Below are 18,663 nucleotides of genomic sequence, written 5' to 3' on the forward strand. Positions count from 1 at the left end.
AACATTGAAATCTTTCAAATCCAAGTTAGAAAATTATCTTATGACGAGTTGCCAAATTAACTTACTATTATGACAAGTGTTGTATTGCATGTTTCCACGTATTCACATTTTTTTATGTTCTAGTGATATTTAACTTATTTTATATTTTTGTTTTCATATTTTCCGATAATGGTATATCTCTAATGTCATAAGTTGAGTTATATATAATCATAATTTTTCTTACTGTGTGTACTTAAAAATATTGTATTCATTGTATGCTTTGTACTGCACTATTTTATTACTACTATTAGTATTATTATTATTATTATTATTATTATTATTATTATTATTATTATTATTATTATCATAATTATCATTAATATTATTACTATTCTTATTATTATTATTAGTATTATTATTATTATTATTATTATTATTATCAATAATTGTCAGCCACCGGCGTGGCTCAGTCGGTTAAGGCGCTTGCCTGCCGGTCTGAAGTTGCGTTCGGGCGCGGGTTCGAACCCCGCTTGGGCTGATTACCTGGTTGGGTTTTTTCCGAGGTTTTCCCCAACCGTAATGTGAATACAAGGTAATCTATGGCGAATCTTCGGCCTCATCTCGCCAAATATCATCTCGCTATCACCAATCTCATCGACGCTAAATAACCTAGTAGTTGATACAGCGTCGTTAAATAACCAACTAAAATTTAAAAAAATAATAATTGTCTTATTTTTTTATACTTTGTATGCATCATTTATTTTGACCTGCTGTTCACATTTTATTAGTCTTTTTTCTTTCTTTCTGTATGTTATATATTATGTCTGCTTTCTTCTTACTTGTTGTTTACATTTTATTATTATTATCTCATTCAGTTTTATGTGTAAAATTGTAGTGTACTTAGTAAATTTGTAGTGTTTTTTTATAACGCAGTTTTTACTCCTGATTGAGTGTTAGAGAAGGCCGTATGGCCTTAACTCTGCCAGGTTAAATATATCATTATCATTATTATTATTATTATTATTATTATTATTATTATTATTATTATTATTATTTCAGTTTAATAAAGATATACATACTTATTTAACAAGACAAAAAGACAATATATATTTTTCTCAGCATAGCTCAGTAACTTATGGAACGAAAGGACTTAACCATTTTTAACAACAACTTTTAACCAACTTCCTTTAGAATAAAGACTTTTACCAAATTGCCGGTGTTTTAAGAATTGTTTAAAAATACGTTTTTGGGAAGATTATTTATTTTAATTCTCAGTTGATTTATTTATTTCATGGTTTCAAACTTTTTCTTCTTTCTGCCCAAAACTTTATGTTATCTTACTGTTTGTTCTTATTTTGCTTTCTTTCTTTAATAAATTCTTGTGTTATTGTTTGTTTTTCACAGACTGTAGTTTCATGACTTTTCAATTACATTGTATAACATATGTATGTGTTCTTGTATAGCCCTTACATATGACTTATACTCGTTGGTGCATACTCAATGAATTAAAAAAAAAATAAAAATAAAATACCAGACTTTCTAACTAAGGATATGAAGAAGAGTTAGTTACTTTTTTAGTTCAACGAGATGACACTTTTTTTCTAATAGTAACTTATTTATTTTTGTTAAATCCAATACAGTATATTCTGCTACCATCCGTAAAAATGTCATCTCAGATGTTTGTATTCCTAGATAGTCATTTTAGTTAAGATCTCTGTTGACTACAGACATGTTAGCGAAATGGGACTATTGCTCCGAGGCTGAAGCCTGGGTTTGAATCCCTCTTGAGCTGTAACTTGTTTGGGATTTTCCGAGGTTTTCCGCAACTGTAAGGAGAATTTCAGGTAATCTTTTGGCGAATCCTCGGTGTCATTTCACCAAAATATCATCTCATTATATATTTCGCCAATCATAAGGCAAATGTCAGGTAATCTCTGGCGAATCCTCGGCCTCATCTCGCCAAAGATCATCTATCTATCACCAAACCCATCGACGCTAAATAACCTAGTAGTTGATACAGCGTCGTTAAATAACCAAGTAAACTAAAAATCATCTCATTATCACCAATTCCATTGACACTAGATAACCTCGAAATTAATATAGCGTAGTCTAGTTAAATAAGAGTTTAAAGAGAAAGGTCCATAGGATAACCGGTACAGCCATAACCTTGTAACATTTTAGTTGTGTCATTTCTTTTCTTTGCTTGTAATTTGTTTATTAATGTGGCACACTTGTTTGACACTCGATATTCCTGTTTTAATATTATAATGAAATTTGTAGATTTTCTACACTCTAAATAGTTTAACATATATATTTGTTCAGTAGTTTCATTTTCATAAAAAATTAAACAAGTAAATACACAAATAAAAGTGACTAAGTCTTTAGAATATTTGTTGATTGCAAAGTACAAATCTTAATAATGGTGATATAAAAATACAGTGAAACTTCCCAATAGCGGACACCGCCGGGGAAAAATTAAATGTCCGTTATTGAGAAGTGTCCGCTATTTAGAAAATCGTTAATCTGTATACAGTACATTAAAATTTCTCATACATATGCAACACTATATTTTACAGTACAGTACAGTAGACAGTGAGATTGTGAGATTGTTTACAGTATTCATCCAGAGAGAAATCGTACCAGTAAATGTTTTCTAAATGAAATAAACATCAGTCACTGTACCACTTCACCTTACACAAAGAAATCTAGAATTGCATTCTCAGTGTATGATTTTAAGATAATATCCTCGTTTTTCAAAATTTCACTAACCTGAGTTTTCCCACATTAAACTTTGTGGCCAGCTCACGAACACTTAATTTCTCCTTCTCACTATGCTTTACAATATCCACTTTCTCTTTTAGTTACAAACGTTTACGTTTTTGTGACATTTTTAATGTGACTGTACTTCCGAACACTCAACTTGACAAACTAAGAAAGTACGGACTGCTCATGTACAGTATCACAACTAACAACTGTGCTGCTTACCTTCAATAAAGTACAAGAACGTTCAAATACACGATAATGATTGTTGCAAAGAATTCCGTTTAATTTACAACCGTCTTTTTTTCTTCTTTCACGCTGTCCGTTATTTGTAAGTTTTAATTGTTGTTGGGAGATACATTTCAGTGTCCGCGTCCGTTATTGAGAATGTCCGCTGTTTGGAAGAATTTTATCATAAGGGCCAATGTTATTTTGCAGGGGAATTTTAAAATGTCCGTTATTGAGAGGAGTCCGCTATTGGGAAGTGTCCGTTAGGGGAAGTTTCACTGTATTAATTAAAGACTTGATATACCTAATTACTCATAAAATGGTAAAATATGATAAACAGAAAACTGCAAATGTTTTAGAGGATAGAATGGATCACAAGTTTCAAACTTTTAACCTTAAAAGGAATAAATAGAATGAAGATATAGAATGAATAGAAACGATTAGACGAATTATAAGGGGAAGCGTGCATGCTTGATACCTTGAGCGCCATCTGCAGTGCCTTCTTCTTGCTCTCCGTGGAGTTGGCCTCGTCCTGCAGCTCGTGCTGCTCAATCAGTTGCTGTATCGTGAGGTACGCCCACAGTCGCTCCAGGGACGACGATTTGACGATTCCTGACGACCGGAAGGAAGAGGCGCCATCGAGGGACGAGCCGCTGACTTGACCGAGCAGAGTGTCTTGCAAGGCCTGCTTCTTTATCTTGCCGGCAACCACGAGTTCGGAGCCCGAGAACAGCGTGGGAAATACCCGTCGAGTAGTGGACTGCTCCTCCACCTGCAACGCGCAAGAGCTCTTCTAGTGTCACTTGCGCAGATAGATTTTATTACTAAGAAAACTGAGATCCCTCAGAACTGCAACCAGGAAGTGAAATAGTGAATGTGTAATATGTATGGTCAAATTGATAGGGATAAAATGTTCGAAGCTTAGAGAATCCCGAAGAAACATAAAACATAAAGTTAAATAAAGCATTATTTTTTTTACTTGAGATTGTATACTTAATCTCAAACATACGAAAAAAATCCTAGCCTTTTAATAAGGGCCTAGTAATTAAATAAAGATTAGGAAAGGATTATTATACACTGAAAGATAGAGATGAAGTTTCAAATATACCATTTGATTGTTTATACATATACTGTATAATAGTTGCTAACAGTTAAAAGTTGAGTCTGGTTTGTGAGTAAAAACAACTGTGACGGTTAAAGGCTGCTTGACGTTCGAGAGTTGACCACTCCCGATTATCTTGAACGTTCGCTTGATTCACTCACAAGCAGTGTTTACATCAGCAGGCAATATTGTCTTGCGGGTTTTCGACTTTGCGGGAGCTATCAGTCTTGAATTCCCGCTCGTTGTTCATCTCTAGTGCTGACTCTACGACCTACGTCATGAGTAGGGACTGGATTTTTATGTAATATCAAGGTGTGAAATATGTGCATATTTATGTAAGAAAAATAAGCTGAATATTTACCAAAATATGTAAAATCATGAAAATATTTAATATTATCAATATGTGGCAGGTATAGGATAGGTAAGACTTTCCAATTGTGATTTCATAGAGCACATGACTTTTTTACCGCACACTTGACACATTACTATTTTTTCATCTGTAGTGAAAGATTCGTCCATCGCAATCTATGATTTTATTTTTGTCGGTAGGATTGAAGACACAGGGAACATTTTAGTTACTTAAAAGCAGTAGATAAACTCACTTGCACTTTATACTGTAAGTACTAAAACTAGAGAACTTAGTGAAATGAATGACACAACATTAGGCCTAGTGCAAGCACTGTTTCGCTTTACTGGATTAGGAGAAAATAAGAGAAGATGTGGGATACATGCATTTTAGCTGCTCCCTGTAAGAAACAAAGCACCTACTAAAACCTCAAACTATAGGCATTTACAAATTGTTGTTTGAAAAGTGACATTCCTGTCTCATTCAGAAGAGTAGGATTATTCCAGCCGAGAACCATACTTTCTAATTCCTCGGAAAGTCCCATTTCCGTATAAGTCTACTAAATTTAAAGTTAAGAGGTCAAGCAATAACCTGAAAAGCTATTTATTTTAATCTTTAAACATCTTTCCAGTTTCTTTCTTTACTTCAGCTTCTTTTCAAAAGTCGGCTACTTTATTGAGGCTCATGCCTGGAAGGATTAGAAAGAGGATGGGTAAGGTTGCAAATAGCATGGGAACGGCTTGTTAAGACGTGTGCAGAACAATTATAGTTCGAGACAAATCATATCGTCCTCATCCCACTCCACCGCATGAAAGCAACGCTACTTTCTGAGTGATTTTTACATTACAAGGTAGTTGTATGAGAAAGGTTGCCTTTCCTTCATTCATATTTACATTGGGTGGTATGGATTGAGTGCCTCTATTACTTCCTGGAACTAAGAATGTTATGTTTCGTCCTGAAATATATCCTTTCTTGGGTAGGCAAAAAGGCTTTTTAAATCTGTGTATTTCAAATTGTAAACTTCCCCAGCAGAAATTTTTTTTTTTTTCCTTTTAGAGAAGTAAAAATGAATAAAACCAGTAAATATGTAGATTTATGTAATATCAAGCCATAATATGTAATATGGGGTAAATATGTAAAATATGTAGTATCAAATTTTAATATATTAATGGTAATTACAAGATTCGCAGAGATTTGTTATTTATGTACGATTAGGTTGAAATGAATATAATAGGCCTATGTAATTACATAAAAATCCGGTCCCTAGTCATGAGTGTCCTATAGTGAGTTGAGAAGCTTCCCTCCTCCCAACAAAACTAAACTTGGCCAGAATTATGAAAACTTTCGAGAGATGCAATAGATGTCATTGTGTCTGTAGTTTGAAAAAGACAACTAAGAATTCATAGTTGCAGTAACAGTGGTAAACGAAGGGGGCGTACCTGGTCGGGCTGGTAACTGAAAGTGACGTTTGCAAGTAGCGGGGAAGCCACCTGTCGGTAGAAGTCCGTCAGCTGCAGCGCGGTGTCGGAGGCCTCATAGATCTTGCGAGCGAAGCCGGAGTTGCGTAACGACAACTTCTTGAGGAAACCCAAGTCGGCGTCGTCACCCAGCGCCAGGCTGAAGATCGACGCCTGGGGGTCTGTGTTCAGCTCTCGGACTGCGGACTGTATTTTATTCGGCCTCACCTCACCCACTGTGGGTTCACCGTCGGTCAGGAACACAATGATGGGCTCCGGCCTGTCGTCCGTCGTGATATTCTGCAGACCTTCGTGTGCCACCTGAATCGCTGTTTTCAGTGTGTCGTGGATGTTTGTGCCTGAAAAGAATATGGACTACAGTCATTTAGGATCTTTATATCGTGGAAGTGCATATTGAAGGGGGCAATAGAATACATTAAAATAGACACAAAAACTAAATCATGCGTCTTGTAATTACTGTAGTGCATGGTGAGGCTGAAAGTCTGCGTAGCTTGGCAACAGCGCATCGCCGGCTCACCTACGAATACATATACGCACTCGGCATGGATAAATATATAATAAGATGCGAAACTGCGGTCAGCACCATCTGGCGGCAGGGGGCTCAAATAAGGTGATCAGCGCCCAACGGCGTAGGTAGTGAACATTAGAACTACGTGTTGGGTACATTACCCAGAGTTCTCTATTTATCCGTTCGAGATATTGCTCGAGGAGACAAGATGGCAGCCGGAAACTTGCAACTAAGTGAACATAAAGTGATACTGCGTGTGTGTATAAGCAGTGTATGTTAAACAGTGATGTTTATGGACGTTGTAAAAATAGTGTTGTTGAATGTATTGTAAACTAATAGTAATATAATAAATTGAAGTATCTAAGTAGTTTTTGCAGACTTTTCCATTGCGCTGTACAATAAATACCCAAAGAATACAATCCCAATTATCTAACCTTTTGTTTTATTTTATGTCTCAGTCTGATTATATTTTAATAGGATAGTATAAAATAGATCGTCTCTTTTATCTTCCTGTTGGCTCCGGTAAGAATTTTCAGTAGAAGATGCCGTGAGGAATAAAAATGTTATGTTTTATTTTAAATTGGGTTAGTTTTGAATATCGATGAGGGTGGGAGGGAATACATTCTGCACAGTTTAACATTTTCGTCACCAGGTGCGCTGCTAAATGCATGGAGTAATTAGTTACTCTTTTCGCTACTTGGTGCGCTGCTAAATGTAATAGCGCCCCTCCGCCCAACAGGTGACAGCAAGATAAATTTCTACAACAGCGCCTCTAGTATGTGTTACGGGAAACTCAGTAAGTTTCGCATCCTATTATATATTCATCCATGCACTCGGTATGAATAGCAGCATTCTGTCCTCTAGTCACTGCAGTAGGGTTGTCAGACCTCGTAATCCAGTAAATAGCGATACGTATTAATATCTTTATTAGGCCTATCCAACTACGAGTAAAGTAATTTATTCTTAATTTATTTAATAAATGAAGAGTCCACTCCAAGAATGACGGATGTCATTTGGAATACATTTTGCAGGAAAAGCAATTGAAAGTTTGAAATGCTTAGCGCTCAAAGCTTAACTGTGATTTTCCGATCATTACTGGACAATGACTATCAGTATTAATGCCATATAACTCTCTATGTGCATTCTATATGTCTTAAGCTCTGTATTGACAGTCTTGGTTCATTTTCGACAAAAAAGTGACATCCATCATTCTTGCAGTGGGCTCTTCAAATATTTCTAAACATTCATCGCTACTTATAAACACTAAATTACTTATAAAAATGTGGTAACTATTACATCAATAAAGAAATATATGAGCCGTTCAGAGCAGAAGTGGTGTAAGTCAAAATTGGGTAATGAGGTTTAAAGTAAAAAAAATTCTGTAAAATACAGCGCAAAGTAGCAATTAATATGTCCTCCTTGCTATCCACTTACTACTAATACTTACTTACTTACAAATGGCTTTTAAGGAACCCGAAGGTTCATTGCCGCCCTCACATAAGCCCGCCATCGGTTCCTATCCTGTGCAAGATTAATCCAGTCTCTATCATCACACCCCACCTCCCTCAAATCCATTTTAATATTATCCTCCCATCTACGTCTCGGCCTCCCTAAAGGTCTTTTTCCCTCCGGTCTCCCAACTAACACTCTATATGCATTTCTGGATTCGCCCATACGTGCTACATGCCCTGCCCATCTCAAACGTCTTGATTTTAAGTTCCTAATTATGTTAGGTGAAGAATACAATGCGTGCAGTTCTGTGTTGTGTAACTTTCTCCATTCTCCTGTAGCTTCATCCCGCTTAGCCCCAAATATTTTCCTACTACTAATAGTTTAAATAAATTGAATATTAATTTCTACATAGCGCTGTATTTTGCAGAATGTTTACTTTAACCCTCATTACCCATTTTTTACTTACACCACTTCTGCTCTGAACGGCTCATATCTAGATGTTTATTTTGAAGTCTTATTACACCATAACATTCTTCAGCTGCTTCTCTATTATAGTTAGTCTTGATCCATGAATCGCAGTGACTGCGATAAAATAATATCACATCGATATTCAAATGAAGAAAATTTCATCCAGAGAATTGGACTCTGAAAAGGTCCCCAAAATGCTCGCTGTGTTTCCACGTTGGATGGCTATTCCTGCTCGTTGTCGCAGATCACTGGTCGGCAGAGTCCGTGCTCTGTGACGTCATTCCTAAGAGCAGTTTTGCTCCCTTAAGTCAGTCGCTCATTTACCGGAAAAAATTCGTTCGAAGCGTTCGGATTTTTATTATAGTATCGCTCACTTGTCCGTATTTCAAAATTGATTCTCAAGTAGTGTTGTTCTTTACCGCTAGAGTGCATTATTTCATTGTGTTTTGGACTGAACCTGGCAATAAAATGAATAGCTTTGTAACTTAACTACCAAGAACATACCTGGTTAATTTATTATTTTCCCCATCTCACCCCATATCTATGATGTTTTTGCATATTAACATTGCTATAATCCCAATTTGATAAATTGTAAAACTCTTCATACTGTTGGATTAAAATAGACTTCGCGTCATGTAATTTATACCTTAAATATCCTACTCCTATTGGAGGCCTTGCAATCGATAAAATTTTAATTATTTTCTTTATTTCGACCTCGGCCGGTATGGAAATCTGTTTAGAATCTCTGGAGTAAAATATTTTATTTAACATTTGTGCACCAATGGTCCCAATAATGTTTGACGAACAATGAAAGAATGTACTTTGAAATAATCAGTACCTGTTACGTAAAATGAAATACTATGTTCGTTTTTTGTTTTTTTCCAGATTACTGAAATATTTATATTTTCTTCAAATACTGTATACAAATCATGTAATTAAAAGATGCTTTACAGACCACTGCTTTGTGAATTATAACTGAGTGTCTATTGTTTCCTGTGTTACAATTGTCAAATATAGACCCTGACAATGATTGTGTTTTTTCCTTCTGCTGAGTGTGTTTATAATGTCCAAATGTCAATTTAATTGAACACCAGAAGCGCAGAATAGATTCTTGTACATCCCTCCGGCTAAGAACTGGTAAGAGCAACATGTGAATGACGCAATCTGCACAGACCGGCGTTCCGCGCACATACACTGCACATTCAGTGTCTGATTTCTGACATGCCTGATCTAAGGAATCAGCTGTTAAAATCTGCCACTCTGTATAAATACAGGGTGGAAGGTAACCTCTGCACCAAAATGAAATTAGTTATAGATCATGAGGAGAGATTTGAAAAATCTAAATAAGTTTTTCTTCTAACATTCACCGTTTTATAGGAAATCGTTATGTATCTATGAAGCATTTGGCAATAACACGACTACTCTAGCAAGCGCGGGGTACACTCCTTACCTTCCCCTCTCCTTCTGCTGTATTCAGTCGGTGACGTAACAATGCTCTGCGTTGCAAGATTTATTGTTATTATTATTATTATTATTATTATTATTATTATTATTATTATTATTATTATTTCTTTCATTTCACCTTTTTTGTTTTACATTACGAGAATTTTGTACAGGCTAAAATAAATAACAGTTTGAAGAGGTTCATGCAATTGCCTTATGAAAGGGGTGGGACTTGTGTTATACAACTGACAGGAACGGTTTATTTTAATTTGAAACACTGTAAACTTTTAGACCAACGTTTCCGTAAAATCATTAATAAAAATATACAAATATTTTTCGGCTTGGGTAGCGTAGTCGGTATAGCGCTGGCCTTCTGTGCTCGAGATTGCGGGTTCGACCCCGGCGCAGGTCGATGGCATTTAAGTGTGTTTAAATTCGACAGGTTCATGTCAGTAGATTTACTGGCATGTAAAAAAACTCCTGCGGGAAAAAATTCTGGCACACCGGCGACGCTGATATAACCTCTGAAGTTGCGAGCGTCGTTAAATAAACCATAATTTTTATACAAATATTTTACCTTAATGAAACGAGATATAAAAGTGTAATAGCTCGTACGTTCATTTCTTGTTTTATTTGTATGTAAAGTCCATGCCACTTTCGTTGCAGTTATGAAATTTATTTATTGATGAGCTATCAAATAACTGTTTAAAATGGTTATGAAAATGCTAACATTTGAATTATTAAATTCCTCATTTTTAAACGCCCCGGCTCTCTATAGGCTGCACTTTGGTACTCGTCTACAATCCAATCTGCTATCTCTCCATTCATATCATAACCATCTTCTTCTCCAGATTAGATTTTATTGAACCGATTCAGTTAATTCCAAAACTAAGGCCCAATTGTATAAAACTCCCCGACTAAAAATCAACTTTGATCGAAGATCGGAAAGTGAACCGAGTTCAGACACTTCTTCTATTGTATTAAAACTTTTCTGCGATCAAATTACCTTGGTTCAAATACAATCTAAGTTCACGTGAAAAGGATTTGGCAACATCGCATAAACAGGTGAAGTATGTGATGCGCGGACCATGTTGTACAGGTTTGTTCAGTGTTGCCAATTTAGCGACTTTAACTCTTTTTCAACGACAATTTCTTTTAACTGTTATATGGCGATCTTTTTAGCACCCCATAGTGACAAAATTGAATCTTTCTTTGTTGATAATGAGAAATCTAGCGACTTTCCAATTACTTTTTGGCGACTTTCCGAACACTCTGTTGGAGACACTGGTTTGTTTTGTGCATTGTAAATAATGGCGGACAATAAGAAGAAGTTTGACTGTTCTCCAAATTGTTATCTTGTTATGGTGTTTGATACTGCTAAACATAATAAAGCTTTATACAACGACAATTTTCGTTTATTAATACAGTTAATTGAAAATGTATGAATGTACTGTCCGTTACTCAGGAGAAGACGAGGGGCAAGAATGTGACCTTCTTGACTATCGCTGTTGATTATTATAAACATCGCTCAGATAAGCATCCCAGTAGCCAGGTTATTACTCGTGCAGGAAACATGAGTAACAATGCGTATGGAAATTAAAGCTAAGTTGAACAGAAGGAGACCTAATGTTTCCGCTTACTGCAGTACAAATATTGACGTGTTGTCATACGGTATCTGTTCACATCCCTTCCTCTTCAGTCCGCTCTCGTCTTCTCCTGAGTCACCGACAGTACCTATCATATCGATTAATAATTAATCGTTGTTATAAACATAATATAATTATAGGTTATGTTATTTAATACTGCTGAACACGATAAAGCCTTATAAAATATAAGAATGATTGTGTATTAAGGCAAGAAATTATATATATATATATCACTTTTAAATAATTTTAAATCTTTTAAATTGTACTATATGGACTGCAAATGATTTTAACTTAATGTAACATGTGTATTATAGACCAAATTAGGTTAAGTCACAGCAATTCACTTTAGCAAGATCCGAATATTACAATAAGTTCCATACCATAAGGCAAGGTTTTCATCATAAATGTTTATTTAACACTCTACATCTGAAGATGATACAAATGTATCGAAAACGTTAATGTAAAGTATTAACTTTTAAGATAAGCAAAGGTGGCACAGTAAATAAATAATTATAGTCAAATATTAATAGCTTATCGGCATACCCCAATATGAAATTGATATTTAGTATAACTTGTTGCTTGTAGACCATCCCAAGCCCCCACCTCTACCCCTAACAATAAGAGCGCCGGTCCTTATATACCCGTCAGTCAAGGCCTTCTGACAAATAAAAGCAATTGACACTAGATATCTCAGTCGTGACAACCTCATAAAATATACTATATATTCAATAATCGATCTTGCTACGTAAAACATAATTATATTATATTATTACCCATTTCAGCGAGTACTGACGACCACTGCAAAATACGAAAATTTAGTCCAGGGAGCATTCTCTTTTGGCACAAGGATGATTTATGTAACATGTTTCTAAATTAGTCTTTTAAATACCGGTACATTTTTTAATAAATCATTGAAAAAGAAATGTGAATATAGGAAATGGAGTGAGTGCGAAATTATTATTATTATTTTTGGCACATCATTTTTACGTAAATAACGACAAATAAAACAGAATTATTAGCAAGTACGTACACTGCGTTTGTTAAATGCGCATCACCATGTTTCCAAAAGGCACTTTTCAGTGCCCGACACCCCGACTTATATTTTATGTGTTCTTTCTTGCTTTAGGGGGCTCAGCCCCCTAAAACCCCTCTTTGGGACTTGGCCCCCAAACCTTCATGCAATTAATTTATAGTAATTAACCGGTCCATCACCTTTGGGTTCAAGGTACGAGTTAGATTTTATAATGTGTTCTTTCTTGATTTAGGGGGCTCCGCCCCCTAAAACTCCAGTTGGGGACTTGGCCCCCAAACCTTTATGCAATTAATTTATAGTAATTAACCGGTCCATCACCTTTGGGTTCAAGGTACGAGTTATATTTTATAATGTGTTCTTTCTTGCCTTAGGGGACTCCGCCCCCTAAAACTCCTGTTGGGGACTTGGCCCCCAAACCTTCATGCAATTAATTTATAGTACTTAACCGGTCCATCACCTTTGGGTTCAAGGTACGAGTTATATTTTATAATGTGTTCTTTCTTGCTTTAGGGAGCTCCGCCCCCTAAAACCTCTGTTGGGGACTTGGCCCCCAAACCTTCATGCAATTAATTTATAGTAATTAACCGGTCCATCACCTTTGGGTTCAAGGTACGAGTTATATTTTATAATGTGTTATTTCTTGCCTTAGGGGACTCCGCCCCCTAAAACTCCTGTTGGGGACTTGGCCCCCAAACCTTCATGCAATTAATTTATAGTACTTAACCGGTCCATCACCTTTGGGTTCAAGGTACGAGTTAGATTTTATAATGTGTTCTTTCTTGCTTTAGGGAGCTCCGCCCCCTAAAACCCCTGTTGGGGACTTGGCCCCCAAACCTTCATGCAATTAATTTATAGTAATTAACCGGTCCATCACCTTTGGGTTCAAGGTACGAGTTACATTTTATAATGTTTTCTTTCTTGCTTTAGGGGGCTCCGCCCCCTAAAACCCCTGTGGGGTGACTTGGCCCCCAAACCTTTATGCAATTAATTTATAGTAATTAACCGGTCCATCACCTTTGGGTTCAAGGTACGAGTTATATTTTATAATGTGTTCTTTCTTGCTTTAGGGGGCTCCGCCCCCTAAAACTCCTGTTGGGGACTTGGCCCCCAAACCTTCATGCAATTAATTTATAGTACTTAACCGGTCCATCACCTTTGGATTCAAGGTACGAGTTAGATTTTGTAATGTGTTCTTTCTTGCTTTAGGGGGCTCCGTCCCCTAAAACCGCTGTTGGGGACTTGGCCCCCAAACCTTCATGCCATTAATTTATAGTAATTAACCGGTCCATCACCTTTGGGTTCAAGGTACGAGTTACATTTTATAATGCGTTCTTTCTTGTTTTAGGGGGCTCCGCCCCCTAAAAACCCCTGTTGGGGACTTGGTCCGCAAACCCTCATACAATTAATTTATAGTAATTTACCGGTCCATCACCTGTGGGTTGAAGGTACGAATTATATTTTATGTGTTCTTTCTTGCTTTAGGGGGCTCCGCCACCTAAAAACGCCTATTGGGGAATTAGCCAACTTACACCTAACTTGGCATATACTTACCTGTATCTGTGTAACCGATCCGTCATCACGGAAATAGTATTATCACATCATACGTTACCATGACAATCACATTAGTTAGGCCAAAACTGACATAAGTAACGAGTACCGGGTACTAGGAAAATACCGTTTCATTTAAATTAAACCAGATGAGCGCCGCGTTTGTAACTCGTCGCTAGCACGTTGGTCTTCTAGCCAGGCGGCCCGGGTTCGAATCACTATTTGGTTGTGATGGAATTTGTGATGTACAAAGCAGATGTTGCAGAGCTTTTTTCTCAGGGTCCATCCGTTTCCCTTTCACTCTACTAAATCGCTTCACGTCTCCCTGTTTTCATTTGCAATAGTTACATATACGCTGAAGTGAAGTTTTGGAGACAGCACGGATCTCCGATAATGATATAGATTTAAGGACTTGAGTTCCAAAGCCTGGGTCTTATTGGGTAGGTACTGGTCTTGGGATGGCATGGGAAGTGTCTCAGTTGCATGCCAGCTCTTGTGTCCGAAGTTCGCGGGTTCAAACCCGGCCAAGGACGATGAATTTTGAAGAGTGGAAAAATTCTTAATTTTCTAATGAGGACATTAACAAAATTTGCCTAATGGTAATGAGAGATTCATTATCCATTTAACACAGTCACTTATATAACACTACGTAATATTTATTTTTTACTTTATTTCATTACTCTTCAATGTACTTTCATCTCATGTTTCTCCGAAATCAAATTGTACTTTATTTTTAAATTTATCATTGTTCCGTATTCTCCCCGCAAATCATATTGTATTTTATTTTTAATTTAACCTCTGCTTTGTATTCTGGATCCTAGTAGTCAGCAGTAGATGTCGGCCAGAGATCCCAAATTGTGGAATTTGTGTATTGGTATTTGTTTATTTTACCGGCAACTACTTACCTATTCTACCATTTAACGCACTCTAATCTTGTCAAATTCTTCGGTCTTCTGTCACTTAGCTAGCCCTTCATTTAACCTTGTCACATTCCTGGGATCTATCTCATTTAGCTATCCCCTCATCTAACCCACTCTAACCTTGTCGCAGTCCTCGATCTCCTGTCACTTAGATATCCCTTCATTTAAACTTGTCACATTCCTGGGTTTCCTGTCACTTAGCTATCCCTTCATTTAACCTTGTCACATTCCTGGGATTCATGTCACTTAGCTATCTCCTCATTTAACCCACTCTAACCTTGTTGTAATCCTCGTCTCCAGTCACTTAGCTATCCCTTCATTTAACCTTGTCACATTCCTGGGATTCATGTCACTTAGTTAGCCTCTCATTTAACCCACTCTAACCTTGTTGTAGTCCTCGTCTCCAGTCACATAGCTATCCCTTCATTTAACCTTATCACATTCCTGGGATTCATGTCACTTAGCTATCCCCTCATCTAAACCACTCTAACCTTGTCACATTACTCGGCCTCATATCACTTAGCTATCCCTCATCTGACATAACCTAACCTAACCTAACTTAACTTTTAATTCGCAATATTTACGAAAATACACGCGGCGTACGGTAAAATAGAGTACAATACGAGCCCCATGATCAGACACTATCAGTAATATTATGTACCAAGTACGGTAACTCGCGGTGCCTTTAAACTATACAGGGACATCATTTTATTTTTACTAACATTACTAATATTAAACCTGGCTATACTTTTGGATTAACGATTGAGAACAGGAAACACCGTTTGCTACCCAATTCCACGACTGTAGTTCGATGATACTGGCGTAAATACAAACAAATCACTTTACTAGGTATAGGAGGGAAGAAAAGTAGTTCATCCATTTACTAGGAAATATCGCTATTTTGAGATTGATAATTTTCATTGGGTTTTTGTTTAATAAAAATACAGTACAGTATTAACAGTAAGTGTTTTTACTCACGAACTGAATTATGCATTAGGACGTATTCATTATGCAGTGTATATTTTACTGTTATAGCACATTATGGTACAATTTAGAGAATGAAGTTAAATTGAAAAATAATCATAATATGAAAATTTAAACACATTTTTAAAAATGGTAGCCGTTCACTTCGATACAGGCTTCAGTTTTTTTGTGGATATTATCGCATAATTGTACCTAATTCCAATTAGCAGTTTCGTCCTTCGTACGAGTAACTCATGTTGAAATAATTCTGTACCTACTCTATAAAAGAGTATCTTACGTACTGTAAATTCAATCTTTACTTCTGCCCGATCCGAAAAGATAAAGTTACTCAGACATGCTATCTACTGTCCGTCCAAGTGGTTTTGTCGCAGGGTCGTAGAAAGAGGGAAAATCACGTGACCGTTAATTAATTAACGAGGCCCTTTCACGTAAATTATTTTAAACAATTGTATAATATTACGTAGACGTCCAATTCCTAACAGAAATTAATGTTTTCAGAAAAGAGCTAAGAGAACCCAGCCACTAGTCTTTACAGAGAGACGAGCAGAAGCGGGTGGGGGAAACCGGGATGCGACGTAGGCAAATGGACGGCAGTACCTGTGCGAAAATATGATTCAATATTGAAAGCTCTTTCGTCACTATAAAATGCGAACATATTTCTGGAACATACTATACTAACTATTTCAGTACTGTTCGTGTTTACTAAGACCGTAAGGCGACTTTGACTGTATACGCTTGGTTCTGTGTGGAGAACGGTTGGAAGTTTACTAGTAGAGGGGGTGGAAGTGAGGTACATTCATAAACTCAAGTACAATAAAAATTGAAGTAAAAATAAAATGATGTTCCTGTATTTCAAGATTGATTAATAAACTTGAGTATTGGCAGCCCTTGGTTGTTCAAAAGACTTAGGTCTTTTACTAACCCACCTACAACGCACTCCAATAGAAGTTATTCCAACAAACTTCATCACATTTTAAAGAAATAATATATTTAGTTTTTTGTTTTCACCTTTATGCGTCTTCTGAATGCTGTTGTGAGGGGAGTACTAACAACTTTTCACCTTCATTCTAATAGCAATGTAGTGTTTTGTTTATTAAACGTGTAAACCTAAATTAGAAATGTAAACATAATTATACGTTAGTTTGACAAGTCATCTACATCACCTAGTAAGTTTACAACACATTTTCATAATTGGAACTTCATAAATAGGCCTACAAACATACACATACTGTATATGAAACAGCAAGCAATCAACCAGTCAACAATCTAATATCATAAACCCTTAGGATGCAGTTCTTTTCTTTTGCATTTGTGACTCATGCCAAAAATAAGCTCTATTTTGCAACGCGACAATTATTTGTACGGTAAATGGTCTTTTCTTGTGATCTTGTGAACGTCTACAGTAATTACCAGGCTTCGAAACTTCGGACCCAATAGAGCAGTTCAGTGGGAAATCCGCATAACGGCGTACTGAGTATAGTGGTAAAGCGTACAGTGGGTGGGGGTACTGTAGAATGAATGACAACAAATACGCAAAAGAAAAACGCTTTGGATTTGAAGGTTCTGGCGAATAATTTGGTTTTCATACAAACCTATTTTCAAACTGTCTGAAACTATTACACGGTTAGAAAAGTCAGAGCAAGAGATGCCGGAAGCCCTCAAATTAGTTGAGGAAATGACGCAGAGAATTAATGAGGCACCAAGTATACCGGGTACTGAACGTGTAAAACAGAAGTGGAAATCAGTTTTATGTAAAAATAAAGAATATGGAACATTGTGTAACATAAACAGCAAATTAGTGGACATAGAATCACCCGAGAATAAAGGACTGTCTCTTAGAGACTGCAATGATGTTAGGTTTTTTCGTTTTGCTTCTATCACGTCATGCGACGTAGAGGGCAGCTTTTCATAGTACAAACTGTGTTTGGCAGATAACCGAAAAAGATTTACGTTTGAAACACTGAGAATGTATCTTGTAGTACATTGCAATTTGGTACTGTAACTGCACTTCCTAAAGACGACCAATAGGATAAATGAAGAAATTAAAATTGCTACATGTTTATTTCCACCATTAACATTGTGTATAATTAAACACAAATGCTTATAAAAGACAGAGAATAAATGCGTTTCACATTCTTTTGACATTGTCATTGTGTACTGTATATTTACTTTCAGAATGTACTTATGTGTGTTCCCCCATACTACCGTACTCTGTTGTAAATAGCAACGTTGTTACCTGAACACATCTCTACCTTTCACTACCTGCAGCGAGTCAACAACCTATAGCACATGCACAGAAAACTTATTGTATCGGAAGCCTGGATGACTAATGAGCATATCTGTTAAAATATTGTGTAATGTAAACTTTTTTGTTTAAAACTTTTTAAGAACTGTTTTATATTTGTAAGATTTAAAATGTATCAAACGCAGATATTTCATTGCTAAAATATTTTGAGATGTACCATTAGTCGAAGTGTTTAGTTTTCTCGAAGTACCCCCATTTTTGCTGTAAACTTTATAATTATTCACGAATTACTGTAACTGTAGCTATCTCACGAAATGCCCGATCTTGACAGGCACAGCCACTTGAGTTAACATTTTGGTCATTCACCGATACGGATCGTATAGGCTTGGCAGCCGTGGCGAAAATGTAATCGTGCGCCGAGCCACTGTGTAACCTGCAACGTGCATAGCACCTATGGAGGGAGGCGAACACCGGAAGGGGAAGTGAAGCAACTGTCTGACTTATTAACGGATTTTCATTTTCC

The 18,663-nt window shown here is 36.5% G+C and overlaps 1 protein-coding gene across 4 annotated transcripts in view; it reads right to left on the reverse strand.

Annotated features, from left to right (window-relative positions):
• Window positions 1-18,663, reverse strand: part of LOC138691073 (inter alpha-trypsin inhibitor, heavy chain 4-like) — a 196,534-nt gene that overhangs the window by 26,072 nt on the left and 151,799 nt on the right. For all 4 annotated transcript variants that reach the window (XM_069812761.1, XM_069812760.1, XM_069812762.1 and 1 more), the window contains exons 9-10: window positions 5,855-6,231; window positions 3,446-3,739 (exon numbers count right to left, since the gene is read on the reverse strand). In XM_069812761.1, the coding sequence (XP_069668862.1) occupies window positions 3,446-3,739; window positions 5,855-6,231 (671 nt within the window). The remainder of the gene's footprint in view (window positions 1-3,445; window positions 3,740-5,854; window positions 6,232-18,663) is intronic.

Source organism: Periplaneta americana, chromosome 16 (assembly GCF_040183065.1).
Source record: "Periplaneta americana isolate PAMFEO1 chromosome 16, P.americana_PAMFEO1_priV1, whole genome shotgun sequence".
Taxonomy (NCBI): Eukaryota; Metazoa; Arthropoda; class Insecta; order Blattodea; family Blattidae; genus Periplaneta; species Periplaneta americana.